The following is a 26832-nucleotide window of genomic DNA, read 5'->3' as shown; positions in this document are numbered from 1 at the left end:
ATCCACCATTTGCTGCTTCATCGTCGTTTTATATTTTACCAGATGCCTCACGTTTTCTTTTTCTTTTCTTTTTTCTTCTTTCGTTGCTGCCGGGCATTTGTTCCAAGCGCCCCTATAAGTCCCGCATTCGCGGTCGACCGATCCGAATCTGATTGAGTTGCTCGGAATTTGTTCGGCCTACGGCGTCGGGATGGAGGCGCGGACGATCAGAAGCCACGCTGTCCGTTCCGGCTGAAAGGACGTTTTTTTCTTTCGCTCGGAAAGCCCCCGCCACGTTCCCTGGTTAGCGGCGTTTAAGAGCTCAAAAGAGGCTCAGGTCGGTATTAACACCGACACCGCGCGCACACACACACACTTCACGGTTGGTTTGTGCTTTCGTCTTTCTTTATGCATGTACATATACCGGAATAGAATCGGACGAGAAGCATCCTTACCTGTGTTCCGCTCACAAGGCGATAAATGGTGATGAAAGAATATATATATATTCTTCTTTCATCATCATTTATCGCCTTGTGAGCGGAAAACAGGTAAGGATGCTTCTCGTGTGATTCGATTCCTTTGTAGACTTTTCAATTCAATGCAATAATTCTTGATTATTTTGCACAGTTTATGCGAAAAAGTGCTGCTCTGAATACGTAAACTTCTGTTTGTAGCGATCGCTTCTTCTGTCACTGCTAACTGTTATGTTTTCAAGCGACATTCTAACAACGAGCTCTGTGCTATTTTGGCGGTGAATTGGGTTTATACGTTACAGACGTCTCGATTTTTTTCCCGGTCCCCTAGGCACCTGCATATTTGTTTCTGGTTGCCTGAGATAAGCTTCCATGTTCTTATCTATTGGCCTTCTCCAGAGATAGCGCGAACGGTGCTTCCTGCGAGCCAATGACGAAATGCAGAAGGAATGGATGGATGGATGCAAAACTTTAACGAAGGTCCTGAGGTACGCGACTCAGCGCGCTGCGGGCCGCTCCCACATTGGGACAGTCAGGCCATGCCCGACCGCCGCATCGTGGGCCCTCCGGACCACCCATGGTTGCGCCCCGGCATCGGGGCTCTTGATGGCGGAGAGCCACTCGTCCTCGCTGATTTGTTCTGTGCCTCGTAACGAGGGTCAACGCCAGAGCATATGGTCTAGGCTAAAACGAAAATTTGATAAAAGCGATCGTTACCATATATACGATCCCACCATTCTTGTTTTTTATTGTTATCATTATTGAAAACACGTGAAGTCGTTACAGAAACCACAGCTCCCGACGGCTCTCCCTATCATGCTTTATCTCGTGGTGTATAAAAAAATAAACTGCACAAAGAGAACTGAAGAACTTTAAGCAGCTCACCTGGCTAAGTTGCACTGCACATCAAAAAGACGCTGATCTACTAGAAACTGAATAATAATAATAATAATAATAATAATAATAATAATAATAATAATAATAATAATAATAATAATAATAATTAGGTGGCAGGGTGGTTAATGGGTGGCGACATCATAATCGGTTACCATGGATTCGCTCACGTGACGCGGCACAGGGTTCCGGGAAATCCCTGTTTGGGGAAATAGTGGCCCCACACTAAAAGCAGGAAAGCGTAATTTGCGATGATTCCTAAGAAATCTCGTGCCGTTGGCTTTGCTGCAATCTGAGCTCCGCTCGGTCTGAACGAAAAAGAAAATCTTGCTTCTGTTAGTCTGTTACGCAGGATTTCGGTTAAACGCGTTTTCTCTTGTTTTCGTTCTTTTCTTTCTTCTAATTACCAAGTCATGTCACGGTGACTCAACGTCGCAGCTCGTCTTTCGTTAAAATCAGAAAGTGGCTTTCCACTCGAACACGAGTCAGCCTTCGCTCTGGTACAGTGTACTAGATAGCGCTCTGGTACAGTGTACTAGATACTAGACAGTGTACTATTCTAGTACACTGTCGCTCTGGTGATGCCGTATGACGTCACACGTGGCTTACTGCTCTGTCTGCACTTGTAGACACGTGACGGGAAAGAGCGAACGCTCGGCAGTGAAGCCCGACGCGCGCAATGTGGAGCGTGAAACATCAAGTAACCCAGAACCACGTATGACGTCATCCGCCACTCGGTGCGCCGGAATTCCAAAAAAAAAAAACACGAAAGATATTTCTTTTCATCTTTTTTTTTAATTATGCCTCAGACGAAGCTACCATACCATACTACTGTGTTCAGCCTATAGCTCCACGGGCAGAACGACTCGTATAATAATTTCTCATTTTCTTAATGAGTAATATCTTTGTAAAGTTTCTATAGGCGCCATTGAATTATAAAGAGGCATATGCCATAGCCTCTGCATCCCCAAGATCACAGGACGTTAGTGGACATTCCCTGAATTCCATACCGATAGTTTGAGGGCGTGCAGTCTTTGTTGAATTAAGGCGCGCTGTACGGCGAATAATATTGAGCCAAATGTGAAACGAAAATGAGAGCGCGGGAAAAAAAAATCAAGCGACGCTGAACCGAACTCCGCGAAATGCTTGAGAGAATACCATTCTAGTGACTGTCGTAGCGACTTCCGTAATTTTTTGTGTCCTACTTCTTAACTGAAAAGTGCGCCTGCGAGTTAGACAGAAAACACAAGGGCCCGCAATCCGATAACGTAACCTAGTTGCACAGCTTATCGGGCTTGCCGCGTAGTACACGACGAAATAGCTCCATAGCTCCATAGGTTAGCTTTATAGGTTAGCTTCATGGGTTAGGGACCGCATGTATCGACGCCGCCAGTAGGTTCGACACATTCCTACGCAATTACTGGAGGCAATTATCTATGCCTCGGCGCGAAACAGAATCTGGGTGGCGTAAGCGACAGTTATTAAGAAATACCAGTAACTCAGACACCCCCTTCCCGGCTATTAATCGTCGCTAGTCGGTTCTGCAGCCAATTACCTGTATTCAAAGCAGTCGCTAGCCAGCGCCATCTTGCGCGCGATCTGCACGCCACCCCACCTCTATGCAAGACGGCCGCTGAACCTACCACCGAAGCCTTCAAGCAGTGTAACCTATATCCAACCTCCCTAGGCATTCAGTGCATAGTGTGAGCTGAACACGACACAGCGCCGTGCCAGTGAAAGCTACCCGTGTTGAGAAAACGTGTGCGCAAGAGGGGCGTTGCGTAAAGAGACGACGAGAGGCCAGGTCAAGCCGAGCCAGGCCGGAAAAGAAAAGCGTGCGGGGTTAGGGGGAGCTCGTTGGCGCGTTCGCACTTCGCAAGCTTTCTTCGAGCGACCTTCGTCAATTAAGTGGCCGCGAGATTTGGACCACGATTTCTTCGGGCACTGCACCCTGGACATAGGGTTGTTACTGATCGCAGAGAAAAAAAGGAACGCTATCGGCGTTTGGTTCTTGTTTGCAGTGAGAAGCACTGGTTCATCGCCGTTGACAAAATGCTCGACTGCTTTAACAACGCAAGAAAGCTGTATGTAACTTGCAGTCAGCAATATAAATTGAAATAATTACCTCCTGTCCTTTGCATGGATATATTCGCCGCACCCATGATAGTTACCTGGCTGACATGTCAGTAATATTGCATACTTCATCATTATTTATTTATTATTATTAGTATTAAGTTTTATAGAATTAATAAAGGAGTTTATTATTATTATTATTTATGTTGATGCCCATTGCTTCTTTCTTGTCGGTATATAGTAAACAAGTCTGACACACTATCAGGCGGCATCATCCTAGATATCTTTTTCTTGCGGTTTCTGACTAAATAATGAATGAATGAATCAATCAAACAATCAACAAATTCCTTTAGGAATTGTGGATACAAGCGACTTAGCGTAGCGTCAATGGCATTGCGCATGCTCGAAACCTGCACCTTACTCGGGATTTTCGAGCTCTTTTAGAATGCTTGTGTGCGCACAGGCCCGATGACTCCCGCTGACATTGGGTCGTCTATTGGAAGCCCTCTCTAATAAAACATCTTTGCGGTCGCATAAACAATACACGGGGTGTTTTTGATTATTAATTGTACGAACTAGAGCAGAGCTATCCGAGGCGCTGTTATCTAACAGTAATCGCTGGCATACACACCAGCTCGGACACACCAGCTCGGGCAGGACGACAAATCGAACATACCCTACACGAGAGTTGACTGTTGGGCTAGTTGGTCGTCCATATTTGAAGTAGTAGCTTAGCGCAAATAAAACCACGGACACAAGGAAGACAGACAAGGACAAGCGCTTGTCCTTGTCTGTCTTCCTTGTGTCCGTGGTTTTATTTGCGCTAAGCTACTACTTCAAGTACCCTACAGCACGCCATATAGCCAACTATGGTTTCAGAGATCGGGTGGCAGCGCGCAATGTGCACGCCTCTCTGAGGCCACAGTTTCGCACTACGCGGCTACGCGTGTAGGCGAAGCAACGCTACAGGCGCAGGTGAAAGGCGAGCGTCTGCAGCGCGGTGAGAGACCGAGCGACACGGGGCCGGAGGCCGCAGCAGTGAAAGCAGAAGTGGGGGGAGGAGGGGAGGGGGGGAGTCTCGTTAGCGCGCCCTGAGGCAAAACACCACGTCGCGGCGCAGATGCTTATCTCCCGAGGCGGTGGGACCGCGAAACCCAACCCGTTTGGCGACGAATGGCTCCGGGGTTGTCGCGGCGACTGAAAAGGTCACGTGGAGAGATAGGCGGTCCTGGGAAGACTGCGGCTGTTTTTTTTTTTCTTTCAGGCGCTCGCGGGGAGCTCGACGCGCGCATCGGCGCGGGATTGCCGCTACGCGCGCGCCATGCATTAATAATGGAATGTTTTAGCACGGCGCTTATACCGTTCCCCGGTGGCACTCGCCCTTCTCCCCTCCGAAGAGCGCATGCGCTGTACCGACTTGCGCATGCGCAATTGAGGGCAGACGGCGACGATATATACCAGAAGGACTTCTTCTTGGGCAAGTTGGTGCTTAGATTTTCTAGGCATACTTTGTGGCGCAAAATACATTTCTGGAAAATGGACAGAAGAAAGGGAGACAGTGAAGCGCCCAACTACCAACTGTTTAATGACAGCCTGAACAAACGTATAGAAGAAAATACAACTTCCGCTCATGCGCAGGGAGCCAAGGTGTGACAGAACAACATGGTCATGATAACATGCTTCGGATGAAGCACATTTCTGCGGAATATAATACGATAGATGTATCGCTGACACAATCAGACCCTTTCTTTTTAATATAAAACGCTTCCAACAACTCCCTTGCAGTTCGGCTCCCAACAAGTTAGCTCAATTGTGCCCGCGGATCACACGCAAGGGGCCGCGGGTCTGCCAGAAGCAGCACGCCAAACATTTCAGGGACTGCGTTGAAGGGGTGGTCTACGAAATACCCCTAGATTGCGGCAAGTCATACGTAGGACAAACGAGACGTTGTATTAATGACAGACTGAGGGAGCACGCTAATAGCATCGGCAAGAGTGAGAACGCGCATCTTCCTGCGCACTGTAAAGCCTGTCGTTGTAGGCCATGCTTTGAACGAGTATTGATTCTTGGCAGAAGTAGGGACCAAACTGCAAGGGAGTTGTTGGAAGCGTTTTATATTAAAAAGAAAGGGTCTGATTGTGTCAGCGATACATCTGTCGTATTATATTCCGCAGAAATATGCTTCATCCAAGGCATGTTATCATGATCACGTTGTTCTGTCACACCTTGGCTCCCTGCGCATGAGCGGAAGTTGTATTTTCTTCTATACGTTTGTTCAGGCTGTCATTAAACAGTTGGTAGTTTGGCGCTTCAGTGTCTCCCTTTCTTCTGTCCCTTTTCCAGAAATGTATTTTGCGCCACCATGTATACCTAGGATATATGCCAGCACTCGGAGATTTGCGAAAAAAAAAACAATTAACAAAACTTCACTAAACTAAAGCAGTTTACGTTTTCTGTTGGCTGGCCATGCTTATCCGAAGTCTTATTGCAACCACAATATCCGCACTTCCTTGGAGGGAAAAGACCTGTTGCTGGCACAAAATGTGGAGGCCAAATTTAAATGTTTAAACTTGGTGAGGACACCGCCACACCCGCCGCGATATATAACCCAGTGAATGTGATGTTGCGCTGGTGACCCCGAGCTAGGTCGCCAGTTCGATACCGGTCGCGGCGGCCGCATTTCGACGGGGGCGAAAAGCAGGAACACTCGCGTACCTAGATCTGGGAGCGCGTTAAAGAGCTCCGGGTGGTCAAAATCAACCCTGACTCCCACCCACCACGGCGTGCCTCATGATCAGATAGTGGTTTTAGTGCGTAACACAGAATTGAAGTTTTGTTGAGAACATTGGCATGGTCAGCGTGACGCCACCGACTTCAATGCTATTGAAGCTGGTCACGTGCTGTTTCGATGGAGAAAAAGTTTTCGAACGTTGCTGGCTTGATTGTGTTCTGATGTGATATACGTCAGCTTTCCAACGACAAGGAGACTTCCTGATGGGACGCGGCATTACCGAGCTTCACTTTTTATTCCAAAAGTGGGACGTAACAATTTAGCACGATTTATTATCCCTATGTCGTGTCTCTCGAACGCATTACAGATACTGCTGTTAATAACGAGAATATAGCATGCAGTTGTTTCCACCCGCGGCTACGCACCCTGGTAAAGAACGAGGAAGACATCTGTGAAACGAACGCCTGCCAACAAAAGCCCTTTATAATCATTACGCTACATGATAACAGAGTTTGTTCAGTGTGCAGACTTTTTCTTGAGCCGCGTAGCATTGTAATAATTTGTAAGACGCACTGCATGGAAAACGACAAGTGTGTATATAAGGGGCAAGGCATTCTTACTTGACGTGCAGTGGAGTGCGTTGTCGACACTTGTAATCATTGTGATGTAGGTGTGTTTTGCTTGTTCGAGTTCTCTCTCTCTCTCCATACTCCGTTTATAATCCTTGCCTATGGCACGTCAATCTGGCGAGGAAAAGCTGAGTCCTGCTTCCCTGAACTGTCTGGGCCAGAAAGATTTTGTCAGGTTGCCAAGCGGGACTGTTTTTGTTGTGTCAACTACTATTTCACCAACTTTTTCTTTTCCTTTTCAAAGGAGTACCGCCAGCGGCCAGTATGATGCCACAGTCAGAAGCGCGTAATAAAGTTTACAAAAAGAAGTTCAACGAGAACTAAGTACCCGTAACTATCTGTACTTAAAGCGCGACTTCTCGACAAATGCGCATGCGTGCGGCACAGCGATTGACCTTGCGCACTCATCTGTCAAAGCGACGTTCCTGTACCTCGTATATATACACACATATCTTACAAAGTTGCGTTGTCATGCACACTGTAACGTGCCCTCAGCACACCTCGACTTTCCTGTTAGATGTCTCCAAAGAGGCTGAAGTCATGCTTATAATGCTACAACGAAATGCGTGACCAATGGCGGGAACGAACGACTGTCCTCCAGCACAGCTGAAAGCTCTGACCATCGGACCATGATGACAGGCACGCTTCTCCCGTGCCAAAGTCCCGTTTTGAAACATACGTATGATGTTTGCGTCCCGTGTCCAGTTCGCATTCTTTGCTCGTGACAGCTAACGCTTTCAGGCGCTGCTTTTAGAAGTGCACGGCCTTCTGGATCGGCCCATGTTTTTCGTCAGACGGGTATCTACAATGTGGGTGAGGTCCACCTGTAATTCTATCGCATTAAAACGAATCATACGAACTCGAAGCACTGCATGTAGAACTTACTTCAAGCAATGATGTATGAAGTCCACAGAAGACCTGCTGACAATTTCAGCTATTGATACCATGCAACATATACTTCTTGCAATGGAAGTGCATTGAAAAAGTGGCAGCCGACCACATAATGACAGAAAATGTTTGGTCTAACGCAATCCCTGGACGCAAACGGGATGTAGTTCCACCGTATAAAATCCTCATTAAGTGTTCTTGAACACAGAGTCATCAAATACTTTCCAATTGGAATCTCGTACGCGCTATGAGCTACTTAATACGTACAAACATATGTATGTGCGAAAGAAAACAAAGATATTACAAGCTAAACAAACACTCTAGACTCTAGATGTTCCTATGTTGTCAAAGCTGTAGACAGAAAAAAAAAAGAGATACACCAGAACAGCACTACCGCTCAACACAGCAGAATTGCAGTCACCCTTTAAAATGGCTGTGAATCGGGTAAACCAAAATCAGTGGTTGTTCCTTTTGTCAACGTTACCGCTTCATACCACACAGGCCCAGTAATCTCGAATGTTGTACTCAAGGAAAACAACGCTCAACAGGAAACACGACAGGACGTGACGTAAATGGCGTGCGAAATGGCATGTGTTTTTCTTATTTCCTTGGAATGTGGATCTCGCAAATCACCTGTTATGGACACGTCACAAGCGTTTTAAACAGTTCTTGCTTGAATGCTTGTAGGGAAGGCTTTCGGAGTCACTAACACGTCTGCTTCGATGCCAGCGATTAACACATTCTCACCTGGCTATATAGAAAGCCTCGGTTCGCGTCGCGTCGTCGCTGAAGTATGGAACACGGCCAAGTCGCTCAATCATTCGTTTCCAGCATCACTAAAGTATAAACCCCATGCAAGCGATCTTGCACGCGACAGCGACAAGCGACGCGATGGAGATGGCTGTCGCGTTCGCTCGTCGCCTACAAGTTGCACCCCATGCGAGCGACGACTTCGAGCGACGTCTCCCCAGCGTTGCCGGTATGAGGGCAGCAATATAGGCGCCGAAACTAGCGTGACGCGTGCTTTATTAACTTAAGTTGATGTATTTTACTGTAAAAAGCAGCATAAAATATTTCTGAAAGTCTTGCAGTAGGTTCTTATCCTTGCACGTATAAAAATTCAATCGTTTGCTCGTTCCGTGCGACAATCAGAAGTACTGAAGTTATGTACATCCAGTTCCGGCTTTGCGCTATTGGCTAGTCGCTCATAGCACTTCCGGGCGACGAGCGACGAATTCTAGATTTGCAAAACCGAGCGATCGCGCGACAAGACCGAGCGATCTGTTCAAGCGACGGCCCGATCCGTCGCGCGAACCCGTCGCTCGTCGCTGTCGCGCACAAAATCGCGTCAATGGGGTTTAGCCTTAAATCGCTGACTTCGGGTTATGCCGTTTTCACCGGCGTTCGTCTTCTAAATATTTCTAACCACTGCTCCTGTCGCGTGCCAAGGTTAGCGCGCGAAATAATAAAAAAAGTTGAACTAACCTGACCCAGCGAGGCAGCTAGCAGCAGTAATCCGAGCAACGTTGCCACCGACGGACGTTCCATCGTTGCGATGGCCAACCGTCGCCTCATCGCCGGAAAACGAAGCCAACGGCGCTAAGTTTGTCGTGTGTCCGGCGGTGGGCACTTTCAGTGAGTTCGGTCCGGCTTGCGGCGACAGGCCGCCACCGCATGCTAGAGGAATGCGGAGACGGTTGCTACCCTGTGGCTCGAACGTTGCGGCTGGCCTTCGAAAGTGCGTGACATCGGCTGGGCTGCAGAAAAGACACAACGCGCCCAGCACTACCACGGAACACAGCACCGACGATCGTGTGGAGGACAACGACCAAGCGATTAGCGGGACACGCGTCTCATTTAGGCTGCAGCAGCACTTGCAACGAAAACGTGATTCTAGCAGCGAACTATGCGGACTTGGGTGCCTTTCCGCTTCGTCGGAACAACCTTCACTGGCCACCAGCGTCCGTCGATCCAGCGTCGCTTGAACGGGTTGATCTTCCAGACGGCGACTCGAACAGCATGTAGCAGACGATGACACTCCGATGGGATAAAAGTGAAATCGGCGGTTCTGACAGCGAAAGACTGCTTCGCGCCGCGTCGAATAAGAGCACGCTTTCCTAGGAATCCAAGATGACACAGATCCACCAGCGGCCACGCTTTTCTTTGTTTTTCTTCCGTAGATGCAGAACACTGTCGCCTTCTCGCCAATCTTGCGTTGATGCGTGGTACGGCCTCCCAGCCCGCCGCGTCCTTACTTCCTTCTTGTCTCTCTTCTGGGACGAAACTGAAACGCTCCGAACAAAACTAGCACGCCGTTTTTTTTTCTTGTTTTCTTTCGAAAAGACCGCACACACAATGCCGCAGAAGACCTCCAGGTCGACAGCAACCGGGGCCAATCGGAGGTCCCGATCTGGATCACGCACGTGCGCTGTCTTCTGTTCCGCCTGCTCGTGGTCGGGTTATCGCGGGATCCGAAACGACACGCACCTTCCCCGAAGAGTCCAGCGCTCGCGCGCGTTTGTCATCCAGCACCGCGCCGCGCTAGCGATCGTAAGGCCATCGCTCCTCGAAGATTGGAAGTTTCGTTGGGGGGGAGTCTTGCGGTGGTTTGAAGAGGGGGGGGGGGAGGGGGCGGCACACCACGCCGAACAAGACGGCGATGAGAGAACGAGCGCGACCACGCGACGTCTCCCAGTTCTACGCTCGGGACCGACTGGAAGTGCCCGGCGCGCGGCGCGGCACAGCGATTCAAGCCAGGTCCCGCCACCGGCCTCCGCGCGAGCTGCCAAACCGGTAGCGCCAGCTCGGAGGAACCCCTTCCCTTTCTCAGTACAACTCCCGGCAACGCTCTCTTTCGCGGTCTTTTTTACCTCGCGGGAAAGGGCGGCAGCACCGGCGCGCCGCGTTCGAGTGGGGAAGGGATCCGTCAGTGCGCCGCTGCAAGCGGCCGTGAGGGGTTGGGGCAAGGGCAGCTCACGGGGGTTGCCCCAACTTCGAGCCCGGCGCATTCCGAGGTGCGCGCATTTCCTTGCCCTCCCTGCCCTCGCTCGGCCAGCACAAGCGGAGCGCGGCGGCTGTTTCTCTCGCCCTCACTTATTGCCCCCTTCTCTCTCCCTCTTTCGCGAACAACCAGCCCGAAGAAAACGCACGCGCGCAGCTTTTCTCTCTCGCCGCGTGCAACTCCGCTGGGCAGTGTGTCAGTGGCGGAGAGGTGGCAAAATGGCGCTTAGAGTTGCTGCGCCATCTGTCGGCGAAGATGGTAAGCTGAAGTTTTGGCGGGATGTTTGCTGGAGTTCAAAACTTGCGTGTGCTAAATTGAAAGTAAATGACGGGGTTTTGCGTGCCTAAACTACGATACTATTAGGAAGCATCCCACAGTGTGGAACTCCAGCTTATTTCGACCACCTGGAGTTCTAATATGAACTCTATTATATTTCGCCTTCATCGAAATGTGGCTGCCGCAGTCGGAATCGAACCCACAACCTCACTCGCGTGTGTTCTTGATGGAACAAATTGGACCACGCATGTGTGCGCTGATCGCGTTTGTGAAATAAACAGCTCCACTATCACAATTCTCGCAAGAATCGTGACACATGTCCGCGCCGGTACTTCAACGGGGGCTAGTTGACACCATTCACTGTGACCTCAGCAGAATTTCTGATTTAGCCAGCCACTCATTGTTTCTGGTCAAGCTTAGTGTTGACTCGTCAGTTGTCAATCTCTTGCGCAATTATCTTCTTGATATATCACGTTATGTTAACTTCAATGGCCAAACGTCTTCTTTTTTACATGGCAACTGGCAGTGTTCCTCAAGGATGAATAAGTATTAGGGCCACATCTTGATTTCCAATTTTTTAAATTTTATTTAAATGTTTATTGTTGAATGCTGCTAAGGCTCAAGTCATGACTTTCACGTTCGATACAGCAAGCGTTATTTTTCTTGCTTTGTATACCGATTCTGTACCATTGTGCAAGGTCTGTGAGATCAATGATCTCGGTTTACTTTTTGATAAAACCTTACTTATCTGTTGACACTGAACGTATTGAAATGCAGGGCGTGTACTCTCTGGGCTCTATTTGCAGGCCATCGAGGGAATTCAATTCTCCTACACCATTCCGCAAGTTGCAAAGAACAATCTGTGTTCCTCAACTGGAATACGCGTCGGTCGTCTGGAATGGCATATAACAGTGGTACTAGCGATAGGGTGCACGAATACTTTCAAAGCATATATCAACACAACTTTGCTAACACAGGCACTGGACCTTGCTCCAGCACTGGTTGGACTATTGTCATTATGCCTTACTTCACTGTCTATATAATCGCGCAGGCCTTCTGTTTATTTTCAAAGTTCTTCATGGTATCCTCACTTGCCCCGAACTCATCAGCTGTATCATGTTTCCTACGCCACTCAATATCACCAAAGAAATTATAACTTTCCATGTTCCTGCCTGTCATTACCAACACTCAACCGTCCACAGAATACTGAGCCTCTACAACACTGTATTATAGTAAGATATAGCACAGAGTTCTAAACAACTAATTACGCGTTGAAAGCTGAAGCTCCAGTGCCAATGAATGCGTGGGAATGAATCGAGATGCCAAGGCTATATGGATTGCCATCTTTTTCAGGGAGCCGTGCACTTCCATGACGTGTCTGGCGACAAGCGCATCGTCGGTCGCGATGCTTTAATTTGCAATGAAACAACCTGTAAGACTCTGTCCTCTATATAAGTATTTGCTATTTAAGGAATCGCACCTAGGATCACCAGATACTCCCGGTATGTGAGTACCTGGTTTTACCAGTACTCACGTACGGTGCAGAAACCTGGAGGCTTACGAAAAGGGTTCTACTTAAATTGACGACGAAGCAACGAGCTATGGAAAGAAGAATGATGGGTGTAACGTTAAGGGATAAGAAAAGAGCAGATTGGGTGCTGGACCAAACGCTAGTTAATGACATAGTTGAAATAAAGAAAAACAAATGGGCACGGGCAGGACATGTAATGAGGAGGTAATATAACCGATGGTGATTGAGGGTTACGAACTGGATTTGAAGGGAAGCGCAGCTGGGGGCGGCACAAAATTAGGTGGGTGGATGAGATTAGGAAGTTTACAGGGGCAACATGGCCACAATTAGTACAGGAGCAGGATAGTTGGAGAAGTATGGCAGAGGCATTTGCCATGCAGTGGGCGTAACCAGGCTGACGATGATGATGACCTAGGATCAGGAGTACACCACCACACGGAACGCAAAGAACATTCCGCGGAAGAAAGCTCAATTTGGAGCACAAGCTAGTTGGTCTGAGCACATTGTGCGGCCAGGTTGAAATGCCTGGGTTTTGTTTTCTTACAACAGCGTTCAAATCTGAGACGGTCGTTGTGTAGTGCGGACACTTGAAGGACGTGTATTATAGGAGACAAAGCGTAACCACTTGACAGAGCACTCTATTTCGTCTGTATAGTGCATTCTGTCCGACGTCCTTAGATTCTCGTGACATCTTTTTTCGTGCAGCTATTTTCAATGCGAATCCTTAATCCACTTAATGTGAGACAGTATTGGTGCGATATGAATTATGGGAGAACGTAAAGCTCCATACGAAGATATACGCGTATCGATGTTGCGAAGTGTTAACCTGGTTGCCCCTAATATATAGCTACAAGTAAAAAAAAAATTCCGAACATTGTCCACTTAATAAATGGAAGCCTGGTCCACATATATATATATATATATATATATATATATATATATATATATATATATATATATATATATATATATATATATATATATATATATATATAACTCACAAAATGCAAGAAACAGATCTTCATACTCGTACCAAAGCTTACTATTTAATTTCACACAATAAATGTGTGCAACGAAGTTCCACTGAAAGAGCCTCTTTTATTCGGGACAGTGTTTGATATACCCATATCAAATATCTGGGACATTGTTTTTCACACCTGTAACACGGAACGATAGTCTACGTGTATGGGACGATGTCCCACACAGACATTCATGACTCCAGTTACAGGTGTGTAGCTGTCAACTCATAGCGGGAACATAAGGGGAATGATATTACGAGTGTAGTCATGACGAAGCTTCAGACCAAGCCATGTTAAATCCTGGCTGAAGTTCCCATATCCCGGCATTACAATGGTGCCACAATGGGGCCATAGTAATTAACATGCAGTCCCTTTTGTTTCATATTGCTTCGATGATAATGCCAGCGTAACACAAAAACTTTTCACCCGTTGCCGTTGGACAAAACGCTACAAGACATCGCTACCAATGCTCTAACTGTCGTTCACACTTACCATTACCCGGCGCTTCCGTAAAGCACAATGCGTGCGCTGTCAATTTAGAAGTGTCTAATATTTTCAGATATTATAAATACAGGCAACAGGCCTGAATATGTCGCACTGTTAATTATTTCTTGCGTCTTCTTCTAGCACCCAAGTTTTTCAGGCTAAATATTTACTTGGGTCACCTTGCTTTGTCATTCCCCACGGCCCAGTACTGTTCCAAGACATTGCACACTGTGAAGTGTATTCTCAATACGTTCAAGCAATGGCAGTCTTTATGCACTGGTTAATAAGTGGCTAGCCTGTAATTTATAGCCTTTATGCACTGGTTCAATTAGTGGCTGGTGTTGCTGTGGGTAGGTTGCAACAATTCAGCTGGTTGAGAAATCAGCACTGCTCGAAGGGTCTTAATAAACAGTGCCATGCTGCAGGTGGCTGAGATCGGCAAGCTTCTTGACCTGGCTTCGTGCACATTTCCTGTGTGCAATAGAGGTACAAAAATGGATCGAAGGTCGAAGTGGAGCTGTGGTAATGGTGTACTACTTGTACAGCTTTAGAATGGCAAAACTAAATATGCTACTTTGATGCTATTTCTTTTGCAGCTCTTGCTCCTTCATCGTTCAAGTCGTTAGGCTGAAGTCACTAATTCCACAGAGTTAGTCAGTTATACTTACCCGATATGTACTAATTTCCGCTTCAAAAGGTGCACAAGTTTAAAGAAAGGCAGGCACAGAAAGAAAATTCTGAAATCTTTTATTAAAGAAACGAAAATATTGCTCCATAATGTGTTCAGTTTCTTTTTTTTTTTGTAATCTCGACAGCGTCATCGTATGGCGCCTGAAAATCAACTCGGTCGCAATTCTGACATCACGAACTTTTGACGCATGCTTTCTTTTTCAACGAACGATGTTGGCAACGTTCTGGAACCTAATACAGCAGAAGCTTTAAAACCGTCAAAAATTACAGAAAGAAGATTCCTTGTTGCTTTCTTTCAGCGTGACAGTTTCTCATAAAGCGTGACAAAGCTTTGTCGCCCTTCCGTACGGCGACGTAATGGCAAGGCCTACATTTACTTGTGTGTTTTATGCGATGAACGTGAAGCGGCGGTGCTCTTAGACATAGCGCGCAATGCTGATTATTTAGAAGGAAGCAAACTGTGAGTATGTAGTGCTGGCTATTGCTTTGCGATGAGTTGCAATGGGTTGTTGATTCGTAATGATTTGTCCTCAATGTGTGGTTGACAAGCAAATGAAGAAATTAAAGACGTGGACCATATATTTGGCTCTGTCGAACAGCTGAGTGTAAGGCCTTTGATAAAATGAAACTGTACAAGTTGTCAGCCAGGATACAACGACAACGCTTTAGCCTGAAGCCACGCATAAGTTATTATGGTGCTGTGAGCGTGCGCCTACTTTTTGAAAGCGTGTGAAATGCCGCTAAATGTTCATTTCCGGAATATTTGAGAGTAACTAAGCATTCGACTTAGCTTTATAGCTTCCCTATACGCTTGTAATACTGATCGCAGAAAGAAGAACGCAATGATGTTGATATTGTGCTCTTGAAAAAGTTGAACGCGTTTCGTTTTGTGGTTATACATTGCGTTCGCTGCGGGCGTAGTGCGAGAAAGAAGCACTCAGGTTTTGAAGCTGAATACTGGAATATTTGTATGCGGTGGTATAATAACGCCACTATGCACGTGCATATAACTGAAGCGTTTGAGGAGCAAGTGTTTCTTTTACCTTCATTTTTTTTCTAGCGGCGTCATGCGGCACTCTAAACCCTTCTACAAGGATATTAACAACTTAAATTTAGCTGTTTTAGTAAATTACGTTTCTACAACACTCAAAAAGCCGCTCTTGCCGCAAGAGACCGCTTGAGAAGCCAGAAAAATGCGCAGAAATATAGTCGACGGGTAGTAACGTCACCTTAGTTCCCTTAGTAGCTTAGTGTGTCGTCATACATTTTTACAGCATCTGCTTCGCCTTCTATTGTTTTCCCTTCTTTTTTCTTGATACCATCAATAGTGGACTATATTGTATTCAAAGGGAGGTGAATGCTGTACTTTGCAAGCTTAGCTTAGCAAGGGTCCTTTGAAATGCTTGGAATTTCAAAGAACAAGGGGAATGCAGGAGATGGAAATTTTAGACGATGAGCAAGACGTGAAGAAGATGAAAGCAGGAGCCAACGTTTCGACAAGTGGACTTGCCTTTTTCAAGGCGGCATCTGCTTTCATCTTGCTCACGTTTCACTCATTGTCTTGAATACTTTGAATAGGTGGAAATCTATGACGTCACACTGACGTAGCGGCATAGGAGTTTTAGAGTTAGATGTAAAAAAAAATTGCAGTGAAATCTGGGCCTGATTTCCTTTTCTATGACCAGCTTCGTACTGCAAGATCAGGAAAAAAAAGGAAGATCTGAAAAAGCAAATACTTGATCAATAAAAACTTGTGTAGTGTTTTTCTTCAGTGTTCCTGCAACGTAAGGAAAAAACGATAACATCCAGAATTCGACTGGGTTCTCAAACTAACAACTATATATAGTCGCCTAATCTACACGATAACATCGCTTTTGTGCAAACGCGGCAGTTCTTGTTCATGGTTCAACTGGTGAGGTTTCGTTGACTGGGCGTGGGGCGGGTTCTTCACCAGGCGGTGTCTCCACGACGTCATCACCGTCGACTTCATCGACTACTTCTAGTGGGCCCATCCTCGGCATGAAGCTCAGTTGTGTGATGCCCACGATGTAACCTGCATAACAAAAAAAAGTTATAAATTTGATTAAATTGATTGATATTTCGATTGATTGACTGATCATTTGGTTGGTCGTCTGAATGACTGATTGCTTGGTTAGATGAAGTTTGATTGTTGATTTATCGATTGATTGATTGATTGATCGATTGATTGAGTACCCGATTGTTTGATTCGCCGTTCGATTGACTGATTTGGTTCACTGGCCCAATGAGCACTGGCACTATGACAGAGGCCTTACCGGAGGGTTCCGCATTAATTTCGTCCACATTGGGTTCTTTAATGCAGGCTTAAATCTAACTGCTCGAGCGTTTGCTGAATTTCGCCGCAGCCACAATGCGGCCCCCGCGGCCTGGGATCGAACCATCGACTTCGTGCTTAGCAACAGAATGCTATACCCATTGTGTCGCTACGGCACGTCACATATAAATAAATAAATAAATAAATAAATAAATAAATAAATAAATAAATAAATAAATAAATCGTGGTTCCGTTCTGTTCAGACACTCGACATTAAAAGGCTCCTCAGCAAGCCTCGTTGAGAAAGAAAACGCTAGTAAAGGCAGTCAAGTTAACCAGACAGACGTCGGTTGGCTACCCTGTATTGGCGAGAGGCGATTTGAAAAAAGGTGAAGGCGAAAGTACTGAGAGAGACCTCGCGCACAGTTGTAGACGCAGGGTGTCCATAACCACTTCAGTCGTGGTGCCTGTATATGGAGACGCAACTCGATTTTAAATATTTCGAGCAGCGTCGAAAAGATAAAAGCAACGCTGTTTGTAAAGGCATCTTGGGCTAAGCAAGAACAATGTCACAAGTCTCTTTAATAGAGTGTAAAACTGGGCGAATCGGTCGAGCTTTGTGGTAAAAGCAGCGCAAAAATAAAGGCTACGCAAGACAAAGGAGTAATTTTTGAAGGTGGTTTAAGCAGTGCTGGCGCATACTTATGAAGTTGCAGGAGCTCTACCACGTGGCTTCTCGCCCGCGAAAGGAAAACACTTACCGAGCATGAGAGCTGGGAGACACTCTTAAGTTAATTGTACCGTCTTAAAAAAAATTAAATTATGGGGTTTTACGTGCCAAAACCACTTTCTGATTATGAGGCACGCCGTAGTGGAGGACTCCGGAAATTTTGACCACCTGAGGTTCTTTAACGTGCACCTAAACCTAAGCACACGGGTGTTTTCGCATTTCGCCCCCATCGAAATGCAGCCGCCGTGGCCGGGATTCGATCCCGCGACCTCGTGCTCAGCAGCCCAACACCATAGCCACTGAGCAACCACGGCGGGTGTACCGACTTTAGATGGTCTCGGAATGCCGGAGTTCGCGGCCGCATTCCGATGGGCGGTGGAAGGCAAAAACACTCGTGTACCGTGCATTGGATGCACCACGTGGTCAGAATTGAAGCGACTACCCCTCCCCCCCTTCCCCCACACACATACGTGTGAGTTAAAGGGAACGAGTACAAGGTTAATTAGAAAAGCTTTGCTAATTGCATAGCGTAGAATTACGAATTGCCGCGCAAGCAATGCCTGCCTCTTAAAGGAACCCCACCTGACGTGAGTGAGTCGTGCTACATGTCACAGAATATTTTTTAACAAACCTGTTCCCACTACAATAAGACCACGTTAGTAGCAAAGCAGTATGCTGGGGCCAACGTTCTTACTATCGCTTAAACCGTAACCGCCTAACCCGTGTCACACGGGCGTTTGGAAGGCCTTCCAACCGATAGTCAGTTGACTAAAAGGTCAAGTTCGAGCTGCTACACGGGCGGTTTCGAAGGCCGCCGAGTCAATAGTCTGTCGAGTCAACGGAGCACCCTACAACTCTGTCGAAATCTCGATGGCCTTTGAGCAACGGAAGCGGAAACAGTGCGAACATGCCCTCTCGTTCACAGTATGCTCGTACTCACGGTTAGAAAGAACAAATCAAACCAAATGTTCTGAAAATACTATATATGAGTATTATTCATTATTCAATAAAGTGTTTTTGCCACTTGACATGCGCGAACACACACCAAAACGGCAGCCGCATCGAGCGGCGCAAACGTTGCCTGCAGTTTCGCTACTTAACAACTTAAAAATTAAACATATATGTATGGCAAGGTATAACCATTTTTTTAATGTACAGTATATACAAACATAAAAGAAATTATAGTGCTTTTAAATGGTTTTAATATTGTTTAACTTTTAGTTACATAAAAACGAAAATAAAGATCCGCAGCGTCACACAATTTTGCGAGAAACGCCCGAACCACTCAACGGCCTTTCAAAAGTGCCGTGTAGCAGCGCGACAACTCCTTTGAGTCGATAGAGTTGTGGCGTTTCAAAGGCCGTTGACTGGAAGGCCTTCCAGATGTGCCCGTGTGACACAGGTATTAGCCAGATTTCAATTGCGTGTTAATACAGGGAGGATGGCGATGTTGCCGAGCATAGCTGGAAAATCGGAGTTACAGCAATCGCTGCAAGAACAAGGCATCGGGAATTCCTGACAAATGACAGTATACGCCGAGTGAAAAGAACTTTGAGAAATAATGGTAATTAGTAACTGTAATCATAACAATATTAAAAAAAGCACGCGGCAAAAAAAAAAAAATTACGCCGCCCCCGGGAGGGCTCGAACCTCCAACCTTTCGGTTAACAGCCGAACGCGCTAGCCGATTGCGCCACGGAGGCGAGGCGTTCAGCGCCGCCGAAGAAAGAACCTTGAAAATACGCGGGCGTTTCGAAGCTGTTTGATAAGGACCCTGAAACATTCTTCCGGCTCGGGTATATAGCATACGATATAGGATAGCATAGCATAGCAATGGATATAGCATAGGATATAGGATAGCATAGCATAGGATATAGCATAGGATATAGGATAGCATAGCATAGGATATAGCATAGGATATAGGATAGCATAGCATAGGATATAGGATAGGAGCATAGTCCGCCAGTAGGATGCGCTGCTCTGAACATCTCAGCCAAATTTTGCTGTCGTACCCAGTGGTTCCCTTTCATTATTAGCACGCTCCGTCTTCAACAAGGAGGCAGGCTGACGGTTTGCTTCGTGGTAAAGCGGATTCCCATACGCGACTGCTACTGGCAGCTACTGCGGCCCGCTACGTAGCTTAGTTACCGCAGCCGCCGCGGGGTGCCGCCACGAGTCCACTGGCTAAGCGCAATGAGGCTTCCTGAGGACAACCGCTACTGGCTGATGTTTAGCGCGTCGTAGGCACCAAAATCGGAAGTCGCGGAGTCCACGTTCACATGCAAAATGAAATTTGAACTGCGCGCCACGGTGACATTTAGAAGGCGGAGCGTTGTGGGCACGCCCGACTGCGCCGTAACCTCCGCATTGCAAGGCTTTGAAGAAGTAACGGGTGCACAGCAGATGCCGCGTTTTATTGCCTATAACTGCGCTTCTGTTGAGCGCATTGAAGTACTTTTTGCGGCATAGTATTTCTGAAATAGCCAATTTTCACTTGGAATCCCTTTCTCCCCTTCGATGAAAGTAGGTTCAATGCCCTCTTATTCATTAGGAGGAACTGCACATCAGTAATTTATAGCGATTGCGTTTTCGATGACGCAATTTTTCGCATTGCGAACGTCGTTTTCAGTATAGGGATTCCCTTCAGAGCACTAGCATCATAGTTTACCGGTCTCGTTGACTCATTGGGTACGGCTTTATGGAGCTGTGTGTGATGCCGTGCGTTTCATTGTGAGGTCGCAGCGATTGCACAACTAAGCAGCGAAAGCGCAAACCAGAATGCCCTTACTATTATGAGCTAATTTATAGCGCAAGACAGTTTGCGGTACTGTGATAACGACGGCGACACCCTTGCGATGACGACGCCATTAATGCGACGGCCTGGATTCAACACTTCGTTGAGCAATGTGCAACATGGGTTAAAGGGTTTCCTGGTATCGTGCTGCCCTCAAGGGGGCGTTCGGTGAACAAGGTCGGCTCCCGTCGTATGACGAGGAAAATGCATGCTGCTGGCCGAGCGCTGCCGATGAGATAACGAAAGCCCTGCCGCTTCCTCGTCGCCAGTCACGATGCAGCCGACCTTGTTCACCGAACGCACGGTTGAGACCAGCACGGTACCACTGCGCAAACGCTCCGTCCCAGGGCTTTTTTTTTCATATTTCGAGGGTTTTCTTTGCAATTAGGAAAAAAGGACTAGGTGAGACGTATCGTAAAGGAAACAATTCGATCGGTGGTTTCCGAAGGTGCTCTACAAATCTGCGATCATACTTATGGTCCTCAGCCAATAAGTAAAAATTTGGGCAATTAAACTTAATTAATAAGTGAGTTAAGGGGAAAAAGTATGTGAGTTACTATAGGCTATTGCGAATAGTGTGCAATATTCCATTTTTACATTCTTGGCTCAATTTATGTCTGTATATGCATACAGGCACATCGTTTATGTTTTTGTTGATCTATTGTCGCTCCAGCGTGACAACGTCGCTACTAGTTGGGAAACTCGCCGGCAAACGTTCGGTGTCCTGGGTTGAAGTTGAACAGTTTATATATTTCAAATGACCTGTTACACGCCGAGGGCCGATATAATTATGTGGATCCCCAGTAATTACCATCGCATATTTTACAAGATTACTGCAGCAAAATTTTGCAATATAGCAAGATGAGGCCTCGCAATATTCTCTCATACTAAGAGGAACTGGGCACCTCATGAGAGCGTTAATGAATCCACGGTGTTCTTAAAGGGACGTTAAAGGGGTCCAATACATAAATATATACAGGTTAATCACTGTTTAAAAATATTCTTTTGTTCAGTTTTGGCTAGTATCTGGGCTGCTTTAGTGCACAGAAAGTTCTCTAAACTCGCTAGGTTGAGTTCATGATACCTGTTTAATGAAATCTAGGCATTCCTTACCGAAAGAAAAGGTAATGAAATTGAATTAATAAACAATGAACCACTCCCGTGCAGACGTTGACATCACGGTGATCTCGTGATTATCTATGCGTTGATACGCGTTGATATTGAGCGTTAATACGAGGCGTATTTGGAGTTCACAGAATAATTGAAGGCGAAGTTAGAGAAAGCAGTTATCACTAATGATGTGGAATAGCTGACCAGCGCATGATAATTAAGGTCTAGCGCGTATAACAGCTTTTTTTTCGCGATAAGTGTTCTCGTTATGCGTGGTGTAATTTTAACCAGTGGCGAAATTTGGAAGCGGTTATTAGCAGAAAGAAGAGACTCACCTTCCTTCACTGCTCCCTGAAAGTTTGCGCCACAGACCTGCGGGAATAGAGGGTTTATTTTTAACGACGGTTCCAGGTAGTGTGAACAAACCAATATGGCTGCAATTAAGATGTTTTACCTTTGTGAAGTGCCTGAAAATGCATTCCACGTAGAGCTTGTCCTGCACAATAAGACAATAAACGTGAGAACTCCACCAGACCACTGTGGCAATTAATCCCTGCAACAACGTACGCCTACAGGCAGGCTGCATTTTGCATTAGAAAGCTGCGTTAGAACGTGAGTACACTAACCTGAGTTTTGAAGTCCGTTTCTTTGTACTGAAACAGAACAGAAAAAAGAAACCCCATTATTATAACAAAGGACAAAGAGTGCAAGAAGCTTGAAGCTTTGTCCCACTGGCCCCTGGAACGTTCAACATCCTGAGACAAATATTGTGATTATATAAATTAGAGCGCCAATTATGATGTACATCTTTTGACGATTTATACTGGAGTTCTTAATGTCTTAAAAGAAAAGAAAGCTTTCTCGGGGTACAAGCCAGGTCAGTCAACACATGAATGTTGCTGTAAAACGGCAACAGCCTCAATATAACGGTGGGCATTTCAGCGAGGTGATTGCCTCGACGCAAGTCTTGCTGCTTAGATAAGGTACATAGCTTTCCATATGGAAGCCGACGTATTACACACTTATACTTGCATTATTTCCCATGTACTTACACCGTAGGAGATGTTGCAGTAAATTGTGGGAAATAGCTTGACAACTCGATTTCCATGCATTTCATCGTCAAAATAATAGCAGGTGTAAATTTTGTAAGGCGTGCGCTTGACGTATTGTACACGGCTGCCAGTGAAATCGCCTTATTATCACCAGCACTTTCTTTCATGCGGTATTTGCGACTCCCTCCATCTCTTCATGTTCAAGGCGACAGAAAAGTCTTGTGGGAATGAAGTCGATATTTTGTCAAAAAAAAATGATAAAGACATGACCATTTAAGTGAGGGCTGGTTTTTACCCTGTGCCTATATACAGTATTAAGCGTCCATATACCAGCAGGCGTCAACTACATTTCTCCTGAAGGTGTATGCGGGAGAATTACTGGCGAGAACGTTGTAGCGTAATGCATGGCAGCATTTTTGTCTTTGAAGTGTGCATTGCGGGCCAATAATTACCTTCCTTTAAGACACATTGGCTGGGTTAGAAGCGCAAGACCATGCAAGAAATGATGGGAGACTACTGCCGGAAAACAGCCCTCCACATGTATTGCGCGTACATTTGCAGCCCCAGCAGAGAGGTCCAGTTTGTCCGTGAGCATCTTACGCTTCACGGAATGCAAGATTACTGGCGACGAAGACGTGAGCAGCCCCGTTGATGATGCCATCTTGTGGCGCAGAGTTCAAACAGAGAGCACACGGCAATTGCTACAGTGACCAACGCACATTCTACTTACGCACACGTCAGTATGATCAGTCAGTTCTCTGAAAACCACAAGAGCCATCGACGGAAATGTCAGCGCAGGTAACGCCATTTTCTGACGCTTTGTCTAGCTATAAAGCGCCACAAACACTTTCTTTCCTTGTTCCATGCTGTTCTCGCAGAAGGAAAGAAAAACAAAACACAACCCTTTGAATGTATTATTGCTCTGTTAGCCGATGCACTTGCAACAGCAACTGAAGAAAACAGCCTAATGCACCAAACATTTGTTGCACTCTGGTCGAAGACGGCTTTAAGAGAGGGCGCCACCAGCCTTGCTGCTCAGGTCTGCGCTTCCAGTATTGCGTAAATTGCACGTAGAAAAGCTAAAAACTTCCTTGTGATGCCTTTTTGTTTATATTCCCTTCCTTTGTGATTAATACCGTGCTACAAACGTCCCCTGTAAAAATTATGTATGTTTCAATCTGTCATCAACAGGGCTAAAATATTTTGCTACCGACTATGAATGCAGAAGGCATTCAGGTTGTCGCTTTTGATCATAGTGATAAAAAGCTTGTAGTTGTCACTGTCAGCTGCTCCACTTACAGCCACATCTTCAATTGAAGTTACCAAACGTTGCAGGAAGGCTAGTTTGATGAAATTGCATCATACTAGATTTTTTCAAGCAAACATCTTCAAGCTTCGTTTTGTGCTGACCTCACGCTTGCGTGCAGTATACTCATGTTACTGTGTCAAATACTTTTCACAACATCGCTTTTATACTTTTGGGAACTGGTATTACTGCTGTAAAATAAAATTTTTTCAAAATACTTTGAACTCGTTCTTGAGGATACTCATAAGATACTTAGAAATTCATTGCAAATTCATAGTGAATGGCATTTACTGCACGAAACGGCTATGTCTGCAAACTACAAAGCTTTTCGCTAGTACTAGGTACTAGTACTAGGTGAACGTAATTGTGAATGGTACCTTAGTCCTTCGTACGCATTCAACAACGAATATTTCGAGAAAGCAGTACTCAACTCAAATGTTTGCAGAATTATGTACTTAGTACCCTACTCTGTTATATTTGGGCAGCACTCAACACACTGAGAAGATATTTAATAAGATTGTACAAGTTCGAATTGATTAACACCTAATGCTCCTGGCTGAAGGGAGTGCGTTTCGCCTCAGCGAAAACTTTCGGTCGCCGACTTCTGCCCTGGCGGATCACTACGAATCACTGGCAGCGTCGCTCTTGCTGCGACAATAAGTTGGACGATCATAAGCCAAATTTAGTTAAAATTTAGCTATTAGCCGAAGCTGAACCACAGTCATAGACGTGGAAGTTCTAGAAGGCAGTGGCTCTGTTGAAATTCATCGTCATGTCCTCAATGGGAGACTCTTGCTGTTAGATTCTGGACCAGAGCTGCTATCTTGTGTTAGATTGGCATCGAAACTGGTGCAATTCATCGTCGACGCCTACAAGTCGCTCAGCCGGAACAATGTTTAGAACAGAGCTACGATATAGCGATTATTACTGCCGATAGGCTGGCAGCGCTCCTAGCGGAACTCATCATCAACGTCTCAGCGCAAAATGTGCAACGGCAAGCTTCCCGAACAGAGCCGCCATCTGCCGACAGAGGGAGCTCGCGCAGCGGAGGTGTGTGTGCTCGCGGCAACACTTACCGCTTTTGAAATGCATCCTTTGTGGGCTTCCCGCGTGCTGTCCATTGTCTGCGAAGGAAAAAAAAGAAGAAAAGAGCAGGGAGGAATGAGAAGAATGGAACGGCGCGGGGCGTAGTAGCTTGTGACGAAGTCTCTGCAAGCGGGCGCCCGCAGACGGCGACGAGATAACCTTCCCCGCACGGCATCAATGCGCCGCGATTGTGCAAACCCGACCCTCGGGCGTTCGGCGGGTCATTATATTTGGTAGCCTCAGGGGGGGGGGGGGGGGGGTCAGCGCTTTGAGCGAGGCCTCACATCGCGGTGTGCGTGCGTCGGTTCGTTGTGTTTGTGCGGGTGTATACGTTGGCTGCCGCAGCTTTATGTACGTTATACCGTTAGTGTGTCTACAGCAGCGGCGGCGATGGTGCGGAATTCTTGCGGTTGCGGCACAAAGCCGTGCTCGACCTAACCCTAATGAAAGTGCTTGAACTCCGCCTCGCCAACACTGCCCTCCCCTTCTGTCTACCTTCTTGCTTCGTATCGTGGCTGGCGAGCCTTCAGATTCGGTAGCAGGTCGCTTGGTTTTCTAGAAGCAATTTTGCGCGCAGCATCAGAGGTTGCGTTCTCGGTGAAATTGTGGCTTTGATGAAGCGAAAATGAAGAGGTCGGGGAGGGTTAGCTGTCGAGGCACAAGGAGCAATTCGGGTCGTGTTTGAAGAAGTGTTTCCTCACACCACCGAGCTTGGAGATGCGCGCGTTTATGGAAGTGTGTCAACGCACCTCCATACGGGGCTACACCCTGGCTGTTGATCGTTCATTTGTGACGAAAAAGTCACGTACGCAAACGGGCGGGCAAATGTTAATGGGCGCAGGCGGTACCCGAAAGAAATAGTAACTTGCAGCAGACCAGAACATTGAAAAGAAACGAGGGTGAAATTGAAGGCCCACTTTGAATCATAAATATTTTCGCACTCTTGCGGTGTCCGGAACTAGATGTATGGTGCAAGTTGTTGCCATAGAGAGTCAAATGTGCTACATCAGGGAGATCTTGCAATGAGATCTTTCTATCATATTTTTACGTTTGCCGCTTTCTTTGTTGATCCACAGGTGACCGCACAAATGCAGGTGCACGACTGTGGGCTATACGGACGCTCTGTCTTCTGGCGAATGAAAACACAATATTCACTAGAACGAAAACACCCTTACTCTTGAAGCGGAATGAAATTACTTACCTGAGTTTTTCTTTTCATTAACCAAATTAGCAAAAGGTCTGTTTCAAAAATTTTTGAGTACTTTCTATTTGCACTGTGCTACATTTACTTCTGTTTGGTGCTTACATATTTTGGTGAACTCATATTTTTTAGTGCGTCACTAAGCCAGAGAAAATCTAAGAATGCGCGAATTTAGTCCCGTAACAGTAGTGTGCTCACGCGGCTATACGTGTCAGATGATTGACGTTGCACACGCCTCTCCGGGGATTACAAATTCACGGGGAAAGTGTGCAGTGCTGAAATAATTGTTTTTTTCTTACCTAAACATGGCCGCTACTTGCTTTTACGGCACCCATGACATTGCAACAACTCTCGTTTTGTACTGCTACAACAATATCTTGCATTTGTTTGCTTGATAACGAAAAATCACGCAGACACCACATTCCAGAAACCACTACTGCGCTAAGCAGTTCCAATGCCATTTACCATTCCAATGACATGTTTGTACAGTCGCGGACGGAATAAAATGGACCACGGGATCTCCGAAAACGTTCAATTCCCGAGCAGCCTGTAGCAGTAACCAGTAAAACTGCCCACGACAACGTTGTTAG

The 26832-nt window shown here is 46.3% G+C and overlaps 2 protein-coding genes and 1 non-coding gene across 6 annotated transcripts in view; all 3 read right to left on the bottom strand.

The window, feature by feature from the left end:
* The window catches only part of Ptp10D (Protein tyrosine phosphatase 10D), a 181810-nt gene extending 171301 nt beyond the window's left edge, over positions 1-10509 (bottom strand). Inside the window, exon 1 of one of the 3 annotated variants that reach the window (XM_070527184.1) lies at positions 9153-10509. In XM_070527184.1, coding sequence (XP_070383285.1) covers positions 9153-9242 — 90 coding nt within the window. In that variant the 5' untranslated portion in view covers positions 9243-10509. The remainder of the gene's footprint in view (positions 1-9152) is intronic. The other 2 variants (XM_070527183.1, XM_070527185.1) reach the window with 2 other exon arrangements.
* A 4201-nt stretch (positions 10510-14710) lies between these two features.
* LOC139050605 (uncharacterized) overlaps positions 14711-26832 on the bottom strand; it is a 49829-nt gene continuing 37707 nt past the window's right edge. For both annotated transcript variants that reach the window (XM_070527187.1, XM_070527186.1), the window contains exons 6-10: positions 25032-25079; positions 22224-22250; positions 22052-22093; positions 21933-21969; positions 14711-16723 (exon numbers count right to left, since the gene is read on the bottom strand). In XM_070527187.1, the coding sequence (XP_070383288.1) occupies positions 16569-16723; positions 21933-21969; positions 22052-22093; positions 22224-22250; positions 25032-25079 (309 nt within the window). In that variant the 3' untranslated portion in view covers positions 14711-16568. The remainder of the gene's footprint in view (positions 16724-21932; positions 21970-22051; positions 22094-22223; positions 22251-25031; positions 25080-26832) is intronic.
* Positions 19323-19396, bottom strand: TRNAN-GUU (transfer RNA asparagine (anticodon GUU)). The gene has a single exon. It is a non-coding gene; the product is annotated as a tRNA-Asn (tRNA).

The sequence above is a fragment of the Dermacentor albipictus genome, chromosome 10 (assembly GCF_038994185.2).
Source record: "Dermacentor albipictus isolate Rhodes 1998 colony chromosome 10, USDA_Dalb.pri_finalv2, whole genome shotgun sequence".
Classification (NCBI taxonomy): Eukaryota; Metazoa; Arthropoda; class Arachnida; order Ixodida; family Ixodidae; genus Dermacentor; species Dermacentor albipictus.
The sequence above is the reverse complement of the archived record's forward strand: the minus strand, read 5'-3'. Positions and strand labels throughout refer to the sequence as shown.